General features: G+C 59.4%; 1 protein-coding gene across 10 annotated transcripts in view; it reads left to right on the forward strand.

The window, feature by feature from the left end:
• SH3BP2 (SH3 domain binding protein 2) overlaps positions 1 to 16,980 on the forward strand; it is a 42,361-nt gene that overhangs the window by 11,494 nt on the left and 13,887 nt on the right. For 3 of the 10 annotated variants that reach the window (XM_030919964.1, XM_030919986.1, XM_030919981.1), the window contains exons 1-2: positions 13,233 to 13,710; positions 15,931 to 16,070. In XM_030919964.1, the coding sequence (XP_030775824.1) occupies positions 13,544 to 13,710; positions 15,931 to 16,070 (307 nt within the window). In that variant the 5' untranslated portion in view covers positions 13,233 to 13,543. Of the gene's footprint in view, positions 1 to 4,942; positions 4,994 to 6,960; positions 6,978 to 7,012; positions 7,203 to 7,301; positions 7,556 to 13,232; positions 13,711 to 14,813; positions 15,179 to 15,930; positions 16,071 to 16,980 lie in introns of those variants that run through there. The other 7 variants (XM_030919987.1, XM_030919973.1, XM_030919995.1 and 4 more) reach the window with 7 other exon arrangements.

Genomic DNA, 16,980 nt, shown 5'->3' on the forward strand with positions numbered 1-16,980 from the left:
CACGAGGTCAGGAGATCGAGACCATCCTGGCTAACCTGGTGAAACCCCGTCTCTACTAAAAAATACAAAAAACTAGCCAGGCGAGATGGCGGGCGCCTGTAGTCCCAGCTACTCGGGAGGCTGAGGCAGGAGAATGGCGTAAACCCGGGAGGCGGAGCTTGCAGTGAGCCGAGATCTGGCCACCGCACTCCAGCCTGGGCGACACAGCGAGACTCCGTTTCAAAACAAAACAAAACAAAAAAAAAAACAACAAAAAAAAGCAGAAGCAGCTCCTAACTCCTCAAGGGTGGGCTGGAGTCCCTGCTTCCCCAGGCCGTCCTGTCCTGCTGAGCTGGGCCCTATGGTGGCTTCCTCCCTGTACCCCACATGGCGTGGTCCACCCCGTGTCCCCTGGCCTCCTGCCCAGAGCCCTGCGCCCTCCACAGAGGCCAGGGCCCACCCCCACTGTCCTTGAGGTTGGTGGGCTTCCTTCTGAGAGTGGGCCTGGGGCTTCTCCTCTCCTTATCCACCCCAGACCCAGGCTCAGCAGGAAATGTCTGTTGGGGCCCTGCCAGGGCCATAAGGCTTTTGGGGCACCCTCAGGCTGTGTGGTAGGGATGGGCCAGGTGGCCCCAGGCTCTGGGTGACACTAGCCACGCTGGCTGGGTGGTCGAGCGTTGCAGCTCACTCAGCCTTGAGGTCCTAATCAGGAGAGCAAAACAAGTAGTTGGTGATGGAGCGGGCACGGAGCTAGTGCATGAGTGGGCACAGAGCTGGCACACTCGGAACACAGTGGACATTTCCTTGGGGGCTCTCTGCCCCTCTCCTGGTCCAGCGGCCCAGCCTTCCTATCACAAGAGGTGACTGTGGTCAGGGAAGCACCCCCAACCTTCACACCCACTGTGCCCGTGGCCCAGGCGTCCCAGGCGTCCCAGGAGGGTCTGGCTGGCGGGAGCTCTCTGCGTCTGCTTCCTCTAGATGAGGAAGGTGCCCGGCAGATTTCCCACCTAAGCACACCCCCCGGGCCTGGAGGGTCAGCAGCCAGGCTGGTGTGGGCGTGGGGTGTCCCAGCCACAGCTGCTCTGCTCAGTGAATGCTGCTGTTCTTGCCTGTAGATGAGGATGCTGGGGCTGGGAGGTCACCCTGGGGGCCCAGGCTGCACTTGGTGGGTGCAGAGCCCCTGGAGTGCCCCCCTCCTACAGCCAGGGGTCCCCCAAGATGGAAGAAGTGGGGTGCCTGGGGCTGGCTAGATGGTGTAATTCAGCACATGAGCCCGTGAGCTAGGCCCCATGGAGAGTAGGAGTTCCAGCCAGCTGGGGTGTGGACGAACGAGGTCTATTCATGCTACAGGAGGCACCTGGTGCCAACGTCATGCTGGGCACTGTTCAGGCGCCAAGGGCATGGGGGACGGACATGCAGAGATCTCTCCCCACAGAACTAGTGTCAGGGGAGGGGCAGATAGACAACAGACACGCTGAAAATGCCACAGCATCAGGGGTGCTGAGTGGGGGCCACCTCTCTGAGGAGCGGGGGCCCTGCCTTGGACTGAGTCTGTGTGGGAGAAGGGCCAGGGCCTGCGGGTCGGGGTCCAGCCCAGGGGAATGTGGTCTAGATGAGGGGCCGGGGGCAAGGGCTTGGCAGAGGAGTTGGAGAGGGTTGCGTTCCAGGTGGAGGGCACCACTGCTGCCAAGGTTCAGAGAGGGAAGGGTGTGGCACTGGGAATGTGGCTCTGTCCGTGCCAAGGGCTGCAGGGAGATGCGTGTTCTGGAGGCCAGGCCCGCAGGCACAAAGGGAAGGCGCAGCCGGACGCGAGCAGGGCGGTTCCTCCCTTCCCTTGATGCCAGAGCGAGCCCAGCAGCCAGCTGCCCCACCCCCACTGCTCAGGTGAGGAAACTGAGGCTGAGAGTGGGCCACAAGGCCAGGAGGAGGGGACTGCACCAGGCTTGTTCCCACCAAAGCCTGCAGGCTGACCACGGCTCTATTCTGCCTGCCAAGGTCACATGCGTGGAGTGGCCCTCTTGGGCGAGAGCCACTGGGTGCAGTAGGACTGCCGCCCTCAGGACCCTGCAGGGCTGGGGCAAAGGGTGCCCAGGCTGGCTGCAGTGGGGGACAGTGAACCCCTTCAGGCCAGGAGAGGCGAGGCAGGGCGGGGAGGAGGTGGGCCCCAGCCCTGGGTGGGAGTCAGGAGCTCGGGGTGGTGGACCCCGCCCACCTCACACATCAGGACTCTGGAGAATTTTTTCTCAAGTGATTAAAAGGTGGAAACTCATCAGTGTTTGTGAAGAACTGAAGTGTGAATCCTGAACCACCTCTGCTGCTTGTGGTTTGAGACCGGAGAGTGGCTCCAGGGGAGCAGCAGCGCCAGCCATGACTTCCCCCAGACCCACCTCGCCTCGCCTCACCTCACTGTCCCCAGCCCCACCTCACCCTCACCACAGCCTCACCACCCTCGGCCTGGAACCCGCCCTGGCCTCCTGCCTCCAGCCACTGTGCTGTCCCTGCCTGGCCAGGCCAAAGCTCCGCCTAGGGCAGCCCTCTCCCAGGTGTGGAGGCCCCTGGGCAGTCCTGACTCCCATGCCCATCTCAAGAACCCTTGCTGGGGACAGAGACACCAGGCCTGGGAGAGGAAGGCCCAGTGGGGCATTCGGGGATGTGAGAACATTGCAGCTTCCCTCTGAGGACAGAGCTTGAGGGCCAAGCATCCACCAACAGCTCGGCCTTGCCCTCTGAAGCTCAGGTGCCATGCAGGCAGCCGTGCCTACGGGGCCCTTGTCTGCGCTTTTCTTAATTCCCTCTGTCCGTCGCACACAGGAGTGGCCTGACTCTGCCTCCACACTGCACCGCTCTGCAAAGCCCCTGGGGCCTCTGAGCCCCGATCACACTGTGTCTTCTGGGAGCACTACTAACTCCAATGCACCAGGCTTTCTCTGTTTTGCAGTGAGCAGCCTCACGTGCGTGCCCAGGGCTGGCCGGCGGCTTGTCTCACTGGGCAGAGGTCCAGGGGTGTGGGAGGGCCTCAGCTGTGGCCGTGCTGCACACCAGTTCTTTGAAAACCTCTCGCACTGAGAGTCCGATTAGCACTAAGTCACAGTTTCTTCACTCTGAGCTCTGAAGCACGTACTGGTTACAACCTCGCTAGGGTCTGGCTTCAGGTGTGGACATGACAGTGAACTCATCTGTTTGTCTGTCTGTCCTTTTGGGTCCTGCCATGGGCCAGGTGCCCACCTGGGCCTTGGGGATTCAGTGGGACTTGGACCTGTGGGGAGTGCCAGGGACACATGGGGTGATGCTGGTGGCAGAACTGTGCCATTGACTTGGAGATTTCAGAGAAGGGGGCAAGGTTCTAGATGGTTCCGTCCTCAGAGGATGAGGGAGCATTTGGTTTCCATGTGGAGGTGACTGCAGGTACCAAGATGGGGCAAGTGCATGGCAGGTCCAGTGTCGGGGGCCCAGGGCAGGAAGGGAAAGCAGGCGCTGCACCCCATCCACTTGGACAGGGAGCCAATGTTGCCGCTGCACCGTGGTGGATGCGGCCTGAGCCAAGGAAGGTCAGGCCAAAGGGGTGAACGTGAGGCCAGGAGGTGGGGTCAGCAAGTCTGGTGGGGGTGGGTCAGGTGTGGCAGGTGAGGCTGGTGGACCCTGTGTGCAGGAGCGGGGGAGGTGGAGAGCTTAGCCTTCAGGAGGCTGTGGGCATCCGCGGAGGCGAGCTCAGCAGTGCCCGTCCAGCTGGTCACAGCCTTGTGGAGCCTGCCTCTCCCTGACAGGCTCACCCACACTGGGGACAGACTAAGTGGAGTCTGCAGGTCATCCTGGGGAAGGACTCAGGTGAGTCTCCATGTGGATTCATTTCCTGGACTGCCCTAACAAAGCTCCACACACGAGGGGCCTGAAAACAACAGAAATGTGCTCAGCTCACGGTTCCGGAGGCCAGAAGTCCAAAGCTGAGGGGTCTACAGGGCCACCTTGCCCTGGTGGCTCTGGGGAAGCCCCTTCCTCCCCACCCAGCTTCTGCTGGCGGCTGGCGATCCTTGGTGCCCTTGGCATGTGGCCACATCCCTCCAGCCTCTTTTCCATCCTTACACGGTCCTTCCCAGGCGTCTTCTCCTACTCCATCTCTTACAGGACGGTTGCCATTGGGTTTAGGGCCCACCTGGTCAATCCAGGATGTGCTGCTTAACTTAATTACATCTAAGATCCTTTTTCCAAATAAGGTGTTCACAGGGTCTGGGGATTAGGATGTGGACAAAGCTTTTGGGGGCCACCGTTCAGCCCACTGCACCATGTGACCCCAGGCACCGTCCTGCTTTCTAGGGTGCCATCTCCCTCTGCCCCAGTTGGGTAGTGCCCATTCCGAGTTCCCGGGAATCCTCCCGGTCCCACATCACAGGACAGCAATCAGAATGGGGCAGGGAGGGAAGGGGCTTCTGGCTGGGGAGAGTCTAGGAGGGTCCTAGGGCTGGCTGCAGAGTGGACCCAGGCCCTATGGGAGGGGCTGATGCAAAACATCTTATTTTGAGAGCTTGAGATTTTCCTCTATGGGGTTGCCCACCTTCCCCCAGGCTCAGTGCCCTCCCTCCCTCCCTCCCCTGGGCTCAGTGTCCACTTTCCCCAGGCTCAGTGCCCTCCCTCCCTCCCCTGGGCTCAGTGCCCTCCTTGAGCTCAGCAGACCCTCCTTGACGTGTTCAGCACCTGAGCCTCTCCTGAAGGTGGCAAGCAGGCACCAGGCTGGGTACAGGGTCCCTGGGTGCCAGTCCCCATGCCACTGTTCCCTAGCTTCCTCTCTGAACCCCAGAGATGCAGATGGCAACAGGACTGTCCTCTTGGGCTGTGAGCCTTGAGATGAGGCAGGTGCTGTGAGGCAGGAGGTGCCAGGGCAGTGCCAGCACTGTGCTGGGTGTTTGCCTTACTCCTGAGTGGGCTGAAGGCCTCCAGAACCCAGTGAACACTCCCTCTTTTTTTTCAGGCTGACCCTTGGCCCTCTGCCTGCCCTGCCGGCTGGCTCCCACTCATCCTGGTAAGTGCCCTGTGTCTGGCATGGTGGGAAATCCTCAAGCCTGGCAGTTTGAGGCACCAGCTCAGGGCAGGGGAGCACCTGCGACTTGGCAAGGATGGAGAGGGACACCAGGGCTGCCCAGTGAGGCGGCCCCAGCCAGGCCCTGCTGCACACACCCCCTGCCTGGATGCAGGCGTGGGGTCATCTCCACGGTTACCGGCACAGGGTAAAGGTCAAGGAGTGGCCATGGTTGAGGAGGGGAGAATGGCCTGTGTTTAGGAATATGAACGGTAGTGTCTTAGGCCACAGGGATGAAGAGGAGGTGAGAGAGCAATTGGAGAAGCTGAGGCCCAGAGAGGAGGGGTCTGCAGAGGTCACCCCGCAGCCCAGGACTCTCAGCTCCAGCTTCCTTCTGTAGCAGCCCCCTGTAGCATCACAGCACTGAACCAGGGTTGCAGGGGGATGGGCCTGGGCCAGGGTGGGGTGGGCCTTTTGCTCGCTTCCGCCTCTGCTGAGTTTATGAGTGTGGGGCTTTTGGCGGAGCAAGGGCAGGGGCGAGCCTGGCTCCTGCCCCCAGCTCAGGCCTTGTTCGCTCTTGCTTTGCCTGTCCAGCGAGGGGTGGCGTGTTCCTGAGCGCTCGCTGCCTCTGGCTTCTTATCCTCACGGGTTGTCATCCCCGAAGCTGTGCGCTGGCCGCCTCACTGCCTGTGGATTCCTCCCAACCCTGGGGTTGCTCACCCCAAGCCCCTTCCTCCTGTGGCTCCCTCACCCCGTCCCCTTCCAGCAAACTCTTCCTCCTCCATCAAAGCAGGGCCCCTCCTCTGGGAGGCGTTCCCCAGTCCAGCACCCACAGGGCCCGGCCTGTCCTCTGGACCCTGCAGCCCTGACTTTGAGAACTGCCTGCCTCGTCGTCCAGGCTGGGCCGTGGCCCAGGGGTTCCTCACCTGCTGTTTGATCTCAACCCTGCTGCAAGGAGGAAGGAGAATGGGAAGAGACCCCACTCTGTCCGTGCCCCCCTCGCTGCCCTCTGTCTGTCTGCTGTGGCGAGCCTTCTGCTGAAGGTGTAGTCTGCCCTTGGCCACCTGAGGGGACTGAGGCTGGCCCAAGCTGGGGATGCCAGGGTGGCTGTGCATGGGCTGTGCCCATGCTAAGGAGGCCCCAGGCCTAAAAGCCCAACTCCTCACCCTCTAGGAGATAGCAGGAGGTCTGGAGCCCAAACGGTCCTCTAGGGGGGCCTTGGCAGTAGGGCTGGGGCTGCAGATACAGCTGGGGAGACGGAGGCTCCTTAGCCTAGGAGCTGCCCTTTTTGACCTGACACTTAGGCCTGTGGGACAGCTTGGGACCTGCACAGCTGGTTATGGGGCTGGGGTCCGGGGTTTGTTGGGAGCCTGGATTCAGAGGGCCGTGCCCTAGGAAGCCTGGTGGGCAAGATGAGGCCCCTGCAACTTTGTGGCCCTGTGCTCTGTAGCCTCTGTCACCCTCAAATCCTGCTGTGGGGGTGGTTCCGGGCCCCAGAAAGCCCCTTTCTTCAGCTGCCTCTGCCCAGGGATCCTGTCTTCCCTGGGCAAGTTCTGGGAGGAGACGCAGGGCGCTCAGCACCCAATGGCTAGAATCCCCATTCCCCGCTTCCGGGCTCTGGGCCTGGACAGGGCATTGAGCTTGGTGGGGGCAGAGCAGCCCTGGGAGGAGCGGAACTCTGAGCAGGCCCTGGGACAGGGGCCGGTGAGTACGGGAGCGTGCTTTGCCACTCAGCCATCATGTGCTTTCTAGCAAACCAGATATTAGCAGAGCTGGTGTGGGTGCGGGGACACGAAAACACTGAGGGTGGGGTGGGAATTGAGAAATGCCGGAGCCCAGGACTAGTCCCTCGGTCCCTTGGTGTCAAAGGGCACAGAGGTGGCCACCTTGAAATTCACAGAACCGGGTGCAAGACATAGCAGCTCTCTGTGTGGCCTCAGATGGCAGAGCAGGCGGCAGTGGCTGCCCTGGCAGGAGGAGCGTGCTGGTAAGGTGACACCATCCCTGTGTGTGCTGTAAATGCTGCTCTGTGGTGGGCCTGACACCCAGGGTGCGAGTTGTTTCATGGTTTGCTAGGGAGAAGCCGAGTATGCAGAGGTGGCCGTGGGGGGAGGCAGCAGGGAGCTTCCTCCCAGGGGTGCAGATGGCCTTGTGCTGGAGCCAGAGAGCCCTGATCTCTGACTACAGGATGGAAGGGCAAGAGCAGTGGAAGGTAGGGGCTAAAACCCGGATTGTGGATGAGGGGCAACCCTGGGCCCCAGGCAACTTTCAGGACCTCCTGGGGCAGAAGGCAGGAAGTGCCAGCTACTTGGTGCTGCCCAGGGAGCAGGGAACAGGAAGTCCCGGGTGGGGAGGAAGCACTGGTGGCCACAGGCCTCAGATGCAGCAGGAGTGAGCTGTAGGCACAGCTGTGGGGCAGCCAGGCGCGTCAGGCCTCACATGTCTGGGAGATGCAGGTTGCCTGGGCTGGTGGCCCCTGAGCCGCATGGCCTCCCTGGGCCTCAGGACACCGGCCCCGAGCAGGTCACGAGGACGGAGGGCCATGTGTTGGGTCAGCACCATCAGGTCAGTGGGGTGGCCCCAGGACTGGGGGCTCGGGAGGCAGCACTGGTCTAGCACCTGAAGAACCAGTAAGAGGGCCCCACGTGAGAGCCACAGCCTTCCTCGGGGCTGGCCATGGGGGCCCACACGAGCTGGCCCTGGGCCTGCAAAAGGCAACAGGCTCTGAGGAGAGTGGTCTCTGTCTGGCTTGAGTGGCCCCTGAGCTGGACAGGCACAGGGGAAGCCCAGAGAGGGAATGTGATGCAAGAACACCCCTCACCCGCGGCCGATAGGGAGGCGGGAGCCAGCCTGCTGGGGTGGGACCCGGGTCCGGGAACTTCCTGTGATACAGCCTGCAGGGTGGCCTTGGTGTTTGGGTCCTAAGTACACACATGTTGTGTGTGGGGGACAGAGAGAGCTGCACAAGGTCCTTGCTGCCCACCTAGGGAGTGCCATGCTCTGAAACCTGGTGCATTGTGGAGGACCCACAGGGACCTCAGGGACTGCCGGGCTGGGGCTGTGCTCAGGAACCCCAGGCTGTGCCACCCTTCCCCTGGCCGGCAGTGCTTCTCCGGCGTAGCTGGTTACTAGGCCTTTACGGGAAAATTTTGGTTTTGATTATGTTAACAGTGAAAGATTCTGGGAAGAGGAAGGAAACGAGGGAAACCGAAAGGGAAGAGCAGACAGCTGTGGGGAGGCAGGGCAGCCAGGGCTCCGCGGTGGAAGCCGCCCCATCTGCGCATCCCACCCCCGCCACCGGCCACCCACTGTGTGCCAAGCTGGGCCAGTGGCTGTGCTGGGCCGGGGGTGGTGCATGAGCCACCATTTACTGGCTGTGAGACTTTGGCCAAGTTTCTTCGTCAGTGACTTAGGGAGGACTCTGGTTTGAAGCTCAAGGTGTTGGATGATGAGGCGATCGCTGAGAAGCACAGAGCTTGGTCCACAGGGAGTGCCCAGTGCACTTGGCACAAGGCCTGATCCTCTCCCAGCCTCTATACCCGGGTCTGCAAAATAGAAGTAAAGTATTGAGCTCAGGTGGACCCTGGGTGATTTAGTGAGTGTGAGGTGCAGCTTGGCACTGGGCCTGGCAACTGGGAGTGGTGGTGATGATTCTGTACGCAGGCTGCAGGACACTGAGATGCTGAAGACTGCACATGACAGGTCTTGTTGGTGTTTGGAGGCTGTGTGTGTGTAAATGAGTGTTTGCATGTGCATGAGTGAGTGTGATGAATGTGTATATTAGTATACATATGGGTGTCAGTGTGCACGTATGAGTAGACATGTGAGTGCATGAGTGTGTATGAGAACGTATGAGTGAGTGGGCATGTGGGAGAATGAGTGCATGTATATGTGAGTATGGATGGTGTGAGTGTTAAGTGTATATGTGTGAGTGTGACAGCATGCGCATATGAGTGTGTGAGTAAGTGTACAGGGTGACCTGGTATCTTCTCCCTTTGGGCTGGCTCCCCAGCCCCAACTTGCCCTCTGACTCCCACAAATGGGGCCAACCTCGTCACCACTAACAGTAAGTCCTTGACCCTACGGTCACATGAGGTGCTGGCTCCCTCACCACAGCCAGGATGATCCTGCAGGAGCCCAGCCTTCCAGAGCCCCCACCCTGCTCTCATGCAGGGACTCACGCCCGTGTGCAAGCAAGCCGTGCAGCTCATGTGCACGTCCTGTGTGAGTGCACCACCTGTGACATTAACTGGGTATGCAGAGACACAGCGCACATGAGGTCCTGCACGGGCCATGACCACACACGCCTCAGGGCTTATGGGGCCCCAGGGTGGTGGGAGCCACAGAGCCTACGTTAAGTGGAACCTGATGGGGTGCCTCTGTGGGACTGAGCACTTTTTACCTGCCTGCTCTGCCCCCAACACCAGCAGCCTCAGGCCTTTGGGTCACCTGAACCAATTGCAACTTTGAGAGAAGGTAGGGAGAAAAGCACAGAAACAGAGACCTGGAGAGTGTATCCCAGGTGCCCCGCCTTCCCTAATGTGCACGTGCACACACACACACACACAGACACGCACAAGTATACAAGCTCAAATGCATACCCCATGTGGGCACACACGCAAAGATCACATACTTTCTGGAAGGGCTCATGGAGCCCAGCAGCCACCACCAGATCTGGCCACCCAACGCTGGCCCATGTGTCTCCAGAGCCCTGCCCCAGAAAGCAGCTGCAGAGGTGTCAGGGGACTCCGAGAGTGGACTCCTCCATACCCACTTTACATTGGAGGAGGTGGGAGCTCAGTGGAAGAAGGGCCCCGGGGAGGATGTGAACCCAGGTCTTCGGCACTCTCCCTCACAGCTCCTGCCCATGTTAACTCAGCCGACACCGCAGCAGCATGGTGACAGGTCCCCACCAGGGTGTCTGCCTCTACAGAGGAAGGGACTGAAGCACCCAGAGAGCTGACAAGTAGGCTTGTGGAGTCCCCTGGAATGAATGAGTGGAATTTAACCATCAGGTCCCTGGAAGAGGGGCTGGGCACTGAGAAGCACAGCCAGGGCGTCCTGGCCAACTAGGAGTGTGGGTGCTCCTTGGGGATGCTCCTTGGCTTTCTCGAGCACAGGTGGAGCCGGAGTTTGTGAGCTGGTCAGAGATTCCCCAAGAGCCGTATGGTCACCACGGCCTCCATGGCCCATCATCAGCCTCAGCCGACACTTCCCCTTTCTGCTTTCAGCCTGGCCTGGCACTGGGCTCCTGGGCAGGTACCATCCCCTGGCACACGGCAGGGCCAGGTGGGGCAGAGGCTAGTAGGGTGGCAGGGGTGGGTTTCCCCTTGAATGGTCCCTCTGGAGAGGGGCTGCGGGTGTCAGTGTCTATCCCTGAAGTGAGGAACTCCCAGGGGAGGTGAGGGTGCCACATGACCTTGTCATGACCTGCCTTCCTGCCCAGGGTCAGCTGATGATCACCTAGGAGGCTTCAACCTGCCCACAGCAGGACAGCAGCCAGGCAGGAACGAGCCCCTCACAGGCCTGCCCCTACCTGACCACTGAGCTGGACCCATGTAGGACTGTAACCTGTCCCTGTAACTCTTCCTGCTGAGCCTTGTCCAGGTGTGGAGCCAAGAGGAGGTGGTGGGCTTCATCTGTCCTCACAGTGGCTCCTCCCACTTTGACACACAGGCCAGGTCTTCTGAAAGCTTTTGGGTGGCGGGGGCCCAGTGGGGAGTGATGTCCCAGGGTAGGGGCTCTCTTTCAGCTTCCTGTGCCTTTCAGGAAACTTGCAGTCCCTGTCACCCACGGGATGAACATTCCATCCTTTGTGGGCTCCCTGGGTGTCCACCCTAGGCTGGGTCTGAGCTGGTGAGGATGGGAGACAATGACCACCTAGTGTGGTCAGTGTTGGGGCAGAGAAGGCTATGCTAGCCCCAAGGGAGGGACACAGGACTCCAGAGAGGTTATGGGAGACTGCGTGGAAGAGGGAACGCTTGAACTAACTCTTCCTTTCATTTTTGGATTGTTGCTAGTATATAGAAATAGAATTGATTTTTGTATGTCGATCTTGTATCCTGCCACCTTGCTACTCATTTATTCTAATTTTTTTTTTTTTTTTTTTTTTTGAGATGGAATCTCATTCTTGTCCCCCAGGCTGGAGTGCAATGGCACGATCTCGGCTCACTACAACCTCCACCTCCTGAGTTCAAGTGATTCTCCTGCCTCAGCCTCCCAAGCAGCTGGGATTACAGGTGCCTGCCACCTTGTATTTTTAGTAGAAATGGGGTTTCACCATGTTGGCCAGGCTGGTCTCAAACTCCTGACCTCAGGTATTCCACCTGCCTCAACCTCCCAAAGTGCTGGGATTACAGTCGTGAGCCACTGAGCCTGGCTATTCTAATAATTTTTAAGTGGATTCCTTATATGTAAAATAATCTAATCAGTGAATAATCATACTTCTTTCTTTCCATTCCAGATGCCTTTTATTTCTTTTTATTGCCTAATTACTCTGGTCAAAATCTCCAGTACTATGCTGAATAGAAGTAGAGCAGACATTCTTTACTTGTTCCTGTTCTTGGGGGCAAAGCTTTCAGTCTTTTACCACTAGGTATGTTAGCTTTGGGTTTTTCTTTTTTTTTTTTTTTTTTTTTTTTTTTTTTTTTTGAGACGGAGTCTTGCTCTGCCGCCCAGGCTGGAGTGCAGTGGCCGGCTCTCAGCTCACTGCAAGCTCCGCCTCCCGGGTTCACGCCATTCTCCTGTCTCAGCCTCCCGAGTAGCTGGGACTACAGGCGCCCGCCTCGTCGCCTGGCTAGTTTTTTGTATTTTTTTAGTAGAGACGGGGTTTCACCATATTAGCCAGGATGGTGTCGATCTCCTGACCTCGTGATCCACCCGTCTCGGCCTCCCAAAGTGCTGGGATTACAGGCTTGAGCCACCGCGCCCGGCCTAGCTTTGGGTTTTTCACAGATCCCTTTATCAGATTGAGGAAGTTCCCTTGTCATGGAAGAGTGTTGAATTTTGTCAAACACTTTTTCTTCATCTGTCAAAATCATGTGGTTGTTTTGTCCTTTATTCTATTGATATGGTGTATTACATTCATTGTTTTGAATATTAAACCATCCTTGCATTCCTGGGATAAATTCCACTTGGTCTTGGTGTAGAATCCCTTTTATATGTTGCAGGATTCAGTTTGCTAGTATTTTGTTGAGGATGTTTATGTCTATATCCACAAGGGATATTGGTTTGTAGTTTACTTGTGATGTCTTTGTCTGGTTTTGGTATTGGGATAATGCTGGCCTCATAGAATGAATTCCCCTTCTCTTCTATTTTCTGGAAATTTGTGAAGGAGCCGTGTTCTTCTGAGCCAACTTTTGAGGGCTGGGTTAGTTCAATTTCAACTTTAGGCTTAGGCTGTGGCAACAGCATGGGCTGAGGCCTGGAAGTGGGTGCTTGCTTGATTCAGGTAACTGGAGCCATAGGGTCTGGCTGGCATAGGAGCACAGAAGGTAGAGGGCAGGAGTGACTGAATCAGGAAAGGCCAGTTTGGCATGAGGAGGCCCTAGAGGTTTAGCACTGAGCAGTGATGGGAATGGTGTGCATGTTGATTCTGTGCTGGGTGGGGGGCTGGAGGCTGGGGAGGCCTGAGGAGAGGAAGTGGAAGGGGCTGCCAAGAAGCAATGGAGAGGGGCCGGGCAGGGTGGCTGGAAGGAGGTGGGAGCCTTGAGGCAGGCCAGACAAGGGCACAGAGATGGGACAGAGCCTTGAAGGCTGGGTGCAGTGGGAAGCCCAGAGAGCGGACCTGAGATGGGGCCTTGAAACCAGGGTGGGTGCCCCAGATGGACAGCTAGGTGGGGTCAGGCCCAGGCTTATAGAGCCACACCTGTACCTGGTCCATCTTGGTGGCAGCCTGTATGCAGGTGGAAGATGGAGGAGGCAGGATGCCTGGGAGGCCAGCAAGGGCCTCTGCTGGCCTTTTGCCACCCCAGGGGACTCTCCTGGGTGAGGCGCCTGCGTATGGGCAAGCAGGTGGGAGGTGCCAAGGACCAGACTCCTGGCTCCTTGGGGAATCTGGGGCTGAAGGCCCATGGAGTCCCGCAAGAAGCTGAGGTGAGGGCGGGGCACGTGCCAGATCCCTTGCCCTGCTGCTGCCCTCCGTGCAGGTGCCGTTTTACAGAGGCCACTATCCCGAGGGAGCTGGTCGCAGGGGCCCGACGAGATGGGACCTGGGCAGGGCCTCAGAGCCGAGGCTCCCTCACCCGCCGTGGATTTCCAACCAAGCTGTGTGGACTCGCAGGTGCTGGGGGAGTGGAGCGGGAGGCCTCGTTTGCATCGAAGGCTTCTTGATTCCAGGCTGCACCGACAGATGTGGGCCTCCTGTCCCCAGCGCCCACCACCCTCCTTGCAGCGTGGGGAAACTGAGGCCCGCAGGGGGCGGCCGCGCACGGTGACGCAGCAGGGGGCGGTGCCGGGAGGGGCGGGCCCGGGATCCTCACCTGCCCGCCCCGTCCCCCGCCGAGAGGGGAGGAGTCGGCGGCTGCCGGGCCAGGGCCGGCGGGCGCGGCGGGCATGGCGGGCTCCGGGCCGCGGCCGCGGAGCTGGGGCCGGCGGGAGGCGGGCGCCCGGGATGAGGCGGCGGCGACCGGGGGGCGCGGCCCGGGGCCGTGCCGGTGCTCGCAGGGGAGGCGGGCGTGGACCGCCCCGGGAAAGCCGGCCGTTCCCGCCGCGTGGACGCCGTGAGTACCGAGCACCGGCCCCGACCCCGGGACGCGGGCCTCCAGCTTCCGGGTCTGGATCCCGCACCCCGACCCCCTGGACCCAGGCCGCGAGCCCCGGGCGCTGCTGGTCGCCCACGCGCTTCTTGGGGGAACAAAGGCGGGCGTGGACCGTCCCAGCTGGCGGGTGGGGGGCTCAGGCCGGCACGGGGCTTGTCGGTCTGCGGGCAGCTCTCCGCGGGCGGACTGGGCACGGGGCTCCCTCTTCCATCCCCACCGCGTGGCTCCCTCGGGCCGAGCGCGGTAGGGCGGGCGCTGGGGTGTGGCGGCGCCTTTGTTCCAAACCTTGGCCTGTGGTTGGGGGCCCTGCGGCTGGGACCCGCCCCTGACCCCTCCCCGCCCAGAGGGGCTGGCTTTGGGTGCAGAAGGAGCTGGTGGGGTCCAGCCTGGTGACCCAGGCCGAGGCTGGCAGAAGACAGCCTGATGCCTTGGAGTCTTCCTCTTGCACTTGTGCTGCTGGTTTGCTAAAAGCGGAGAGTACTCTTCTTTTTATTTATTTTGTTTTTAATTTTTAATTTTTAGCTCCGGCTCTGTTGCCCAGGCTGGAGAGCAGTGGCCAATCATAGCTTACCGCCTCCCGGAACTCTTGGCTCAATAGAGCCTCCTGGATTAGCCTCCTGCAGGGACTATAGGTGTGCACCACCAAGCTCAGCTAATTATGTTTTAGAGATGGTGGTCTCTATATGTTGCCCAGGCTGGTCTTGAACGCCTGAGCTCAAATGATCTGCCTGCCTTGGCCTCCCAAAGTGCTGGGATTACAGGCGTGAGCCACTGTATCTGGCTGTTTTATTTATTTCTAGAGACAGTGTCTCGCTTTGCTGCCCAGGCTGGAGTGTGGTGGTATGATCATAGACCACTGCAGCCTCAAACTCCTGGGCTCGAGTGATCCTCCTGCCTCAGCCTCCTAGAGCAGCTGGGACTACAGATGTGCCCCACCATGCCTGACTAATTTTAAAAAAAAATTTTTTTTTTTTTTTTTTTTAGAGATGGTGTCTTTCTATGTTGCCCTGGTTTAGTTTTCTTTATGTGTGTTTTTTGGGGTTGGAGCTGTAGTGGAACCAGTCCCAGCCCCACTGGGCATCTGGGTCTGACCTTAGCTGCTCCACTAAGAGCTTAACAGGACACTGGCCACAGGCCTGCTCCCATCCAGCTCCACTGGGGCCCCAGGAGGGACCCTACCCAGGATGGAGTGAGGGCAGGCACAGACCAAACAATGCAGGGTGGGGGATACTGTTCACTGGGATCAGAGGTGAGGAAGATGCTGGATTTAGGTGAGCAGTGAGGGTGCCTAGCAGAAGAGGAGACTCTCAATCTGGGTCTTGATGGATGAGTAGAAGTTCTCTGCATGGGAAGGGGTGGAGGTCATTTCAGGCAGAGGAGGAAGCATTAAACAGCATGGTGGATCTCAAGGAGAGCAGCTGGAGCATGAGTAAGAGGGGCTGGAGGAGGGGGCAGGGCATGACGTTGGGTCTGGTGGGCCTGGGTTAGCCCCAAGGCAGTCACTGGTCCTCCACTGACTGTGTGGTCCTTGCTCGGGCTCAGAGGGCATGGCAGTGATATCCTGGGCTGGTGGGGTGAATAGCAACCAACCCACCAAATGGTGGTCACGGCCACTGCTGACCACAGTGTGCTGTGTGCTGGGCTGGGTATCCACTCTGTCCTCCAGCAACTGAGTCTCAGGTTCTCCCAGGATGGGAGTCCAGGTCGTTTGACCTGGGAACTGGGGGCTCTTGGCTGCTCACTTGCCCTCTTCCTGTCTAGGCCCCTTATAGGCTCATCTGGCACTGGGACTTGAAGTAGTTATGGCCTGAGGTCTGACTTACCTGGGCTGGGGGTTTTCTGAGTTCTTTCACCTCTACCCAGCCCCCACAGGGCCTTGCACTCAGTTGCTGTGTGCAGAATGAACCAGTGGAGAGAAAGGGCTGCACGTAGCACTCAGGATCCTGGGGTCGGGTGTGTGGCCGAGTGGACCAGGGGCTGACTGAGTGGACCAGGTGGCTCTGTCTCTCCTTGGGGTCCCACCCGGAAGCCCAAGGTCTTCAGAAAAGGGGTTTCCTTGCCTGTCACGGCCCCACCCTCCATGCTTTGTCCTAGATCTTGGCAGTGTCCCCATGAACGCCCTGGCTCAGCCATCTCTTGCCTGACCGTAGCTGAGCCTCGTGCCTTTGTTCTTTATTGCAGCTTCATGGCGGCTGAAGAGATGCATTGGCCTGTCCCTATGAAGGCCATTGGTGCCCAGAACCTGCTAACCATGCCTGGGGGCGTGGCCAAGGCTGGCTACCTGCACAAGAAGGGCGGTACCCAGCTGCAGCTGCTCAAATGTGAGTCCCCAGGGTAGCTGGGAGCACAGAGGGAGGGCATGGGGGCAGGGCTGGCCATGTAAGTGAGCATCCTCTCTGAGCCTCTGCTTTCTCACGTGGTGGGCCCTCTGGATTTTTCTGTTTCCTCTCTGGTGGCTGGCAGCCCTGGAGAACCAGAGGTTGACTTCCCTAGCCCCCAGGACTGTAGCAGGGTCCAGGGTGGTGCACACTGCTGGCCAGCTGGCAAGGGGAGCTGCAGCCTGCAGCCAGGACCCGGGGACCACAGGTGGCCAGGTAGGTCTGGCCTCTGGTGCTGCCCTCACTGAATCTGTGAGTGTTCAGTGAGTTCGTTGGTCACTTGGCCCACAGTGAACCTATGTGTCAAGTCCTGGCTGGGTGCTGGACCTCTGGAGCTGCACAAGCCCCAGGCTCTGGCCCCCAGGACAGCTGGCTGAGAGGAAGAAGCAGCCCTCAGGCTCAGGAGATGCCCAAATGCTGAGATACTGAAGGCTGAGAGCATCAGGGCCTGAGCAGCAGGTGCTGCGTGCCTTTGCAGTAGCAGTACTCTCTGCCAGGGACTCCCTGGCCGGGCCACCTGGTTGAGATGTCCAGGCTGGACTGATTGGTTCCTTTGAGGGCACTGGTTGAGCTGCTCTTCTCTGCACAGACAGCCTCCTTGGAGGAGCTCTAACTGGCTTGTCACCCAGCCTGGGAGGCACTGCTCGGGGCTGGGGCAGTGGAGCTGGGGTGGTTCCAGTGTAACTTTCCACCTAGGGGTGGCCCCATACCAGTGGCCCTCACTGGCAAACTCTCTGGGCTCCTGAGTCTCCCTCTTTTACTTTGTTTTTTTGAGACAGGGTCTTGCTCTGTTGTCCAGGCTGGAGTGTAGTGGCACGATCATGGCTCACTGCAGCCTCAACCTGCCAGGCTC

Source organism: Rhinopithecus roxellana, chromosome 2, assembly GCF_007565055.1.
Source record: "Rhinopithecus roxellana isolate Shanxi Qingling chromosome 2, ASM756505v1, whole genome shotgun sequence".
Taxonomy (NCBI): Eukaryota; Metazoa; Chordata; class Mammalia; order Primates; family Cercopithecidae; genus Rhinopithecus; species Rhinopithecus roxellana.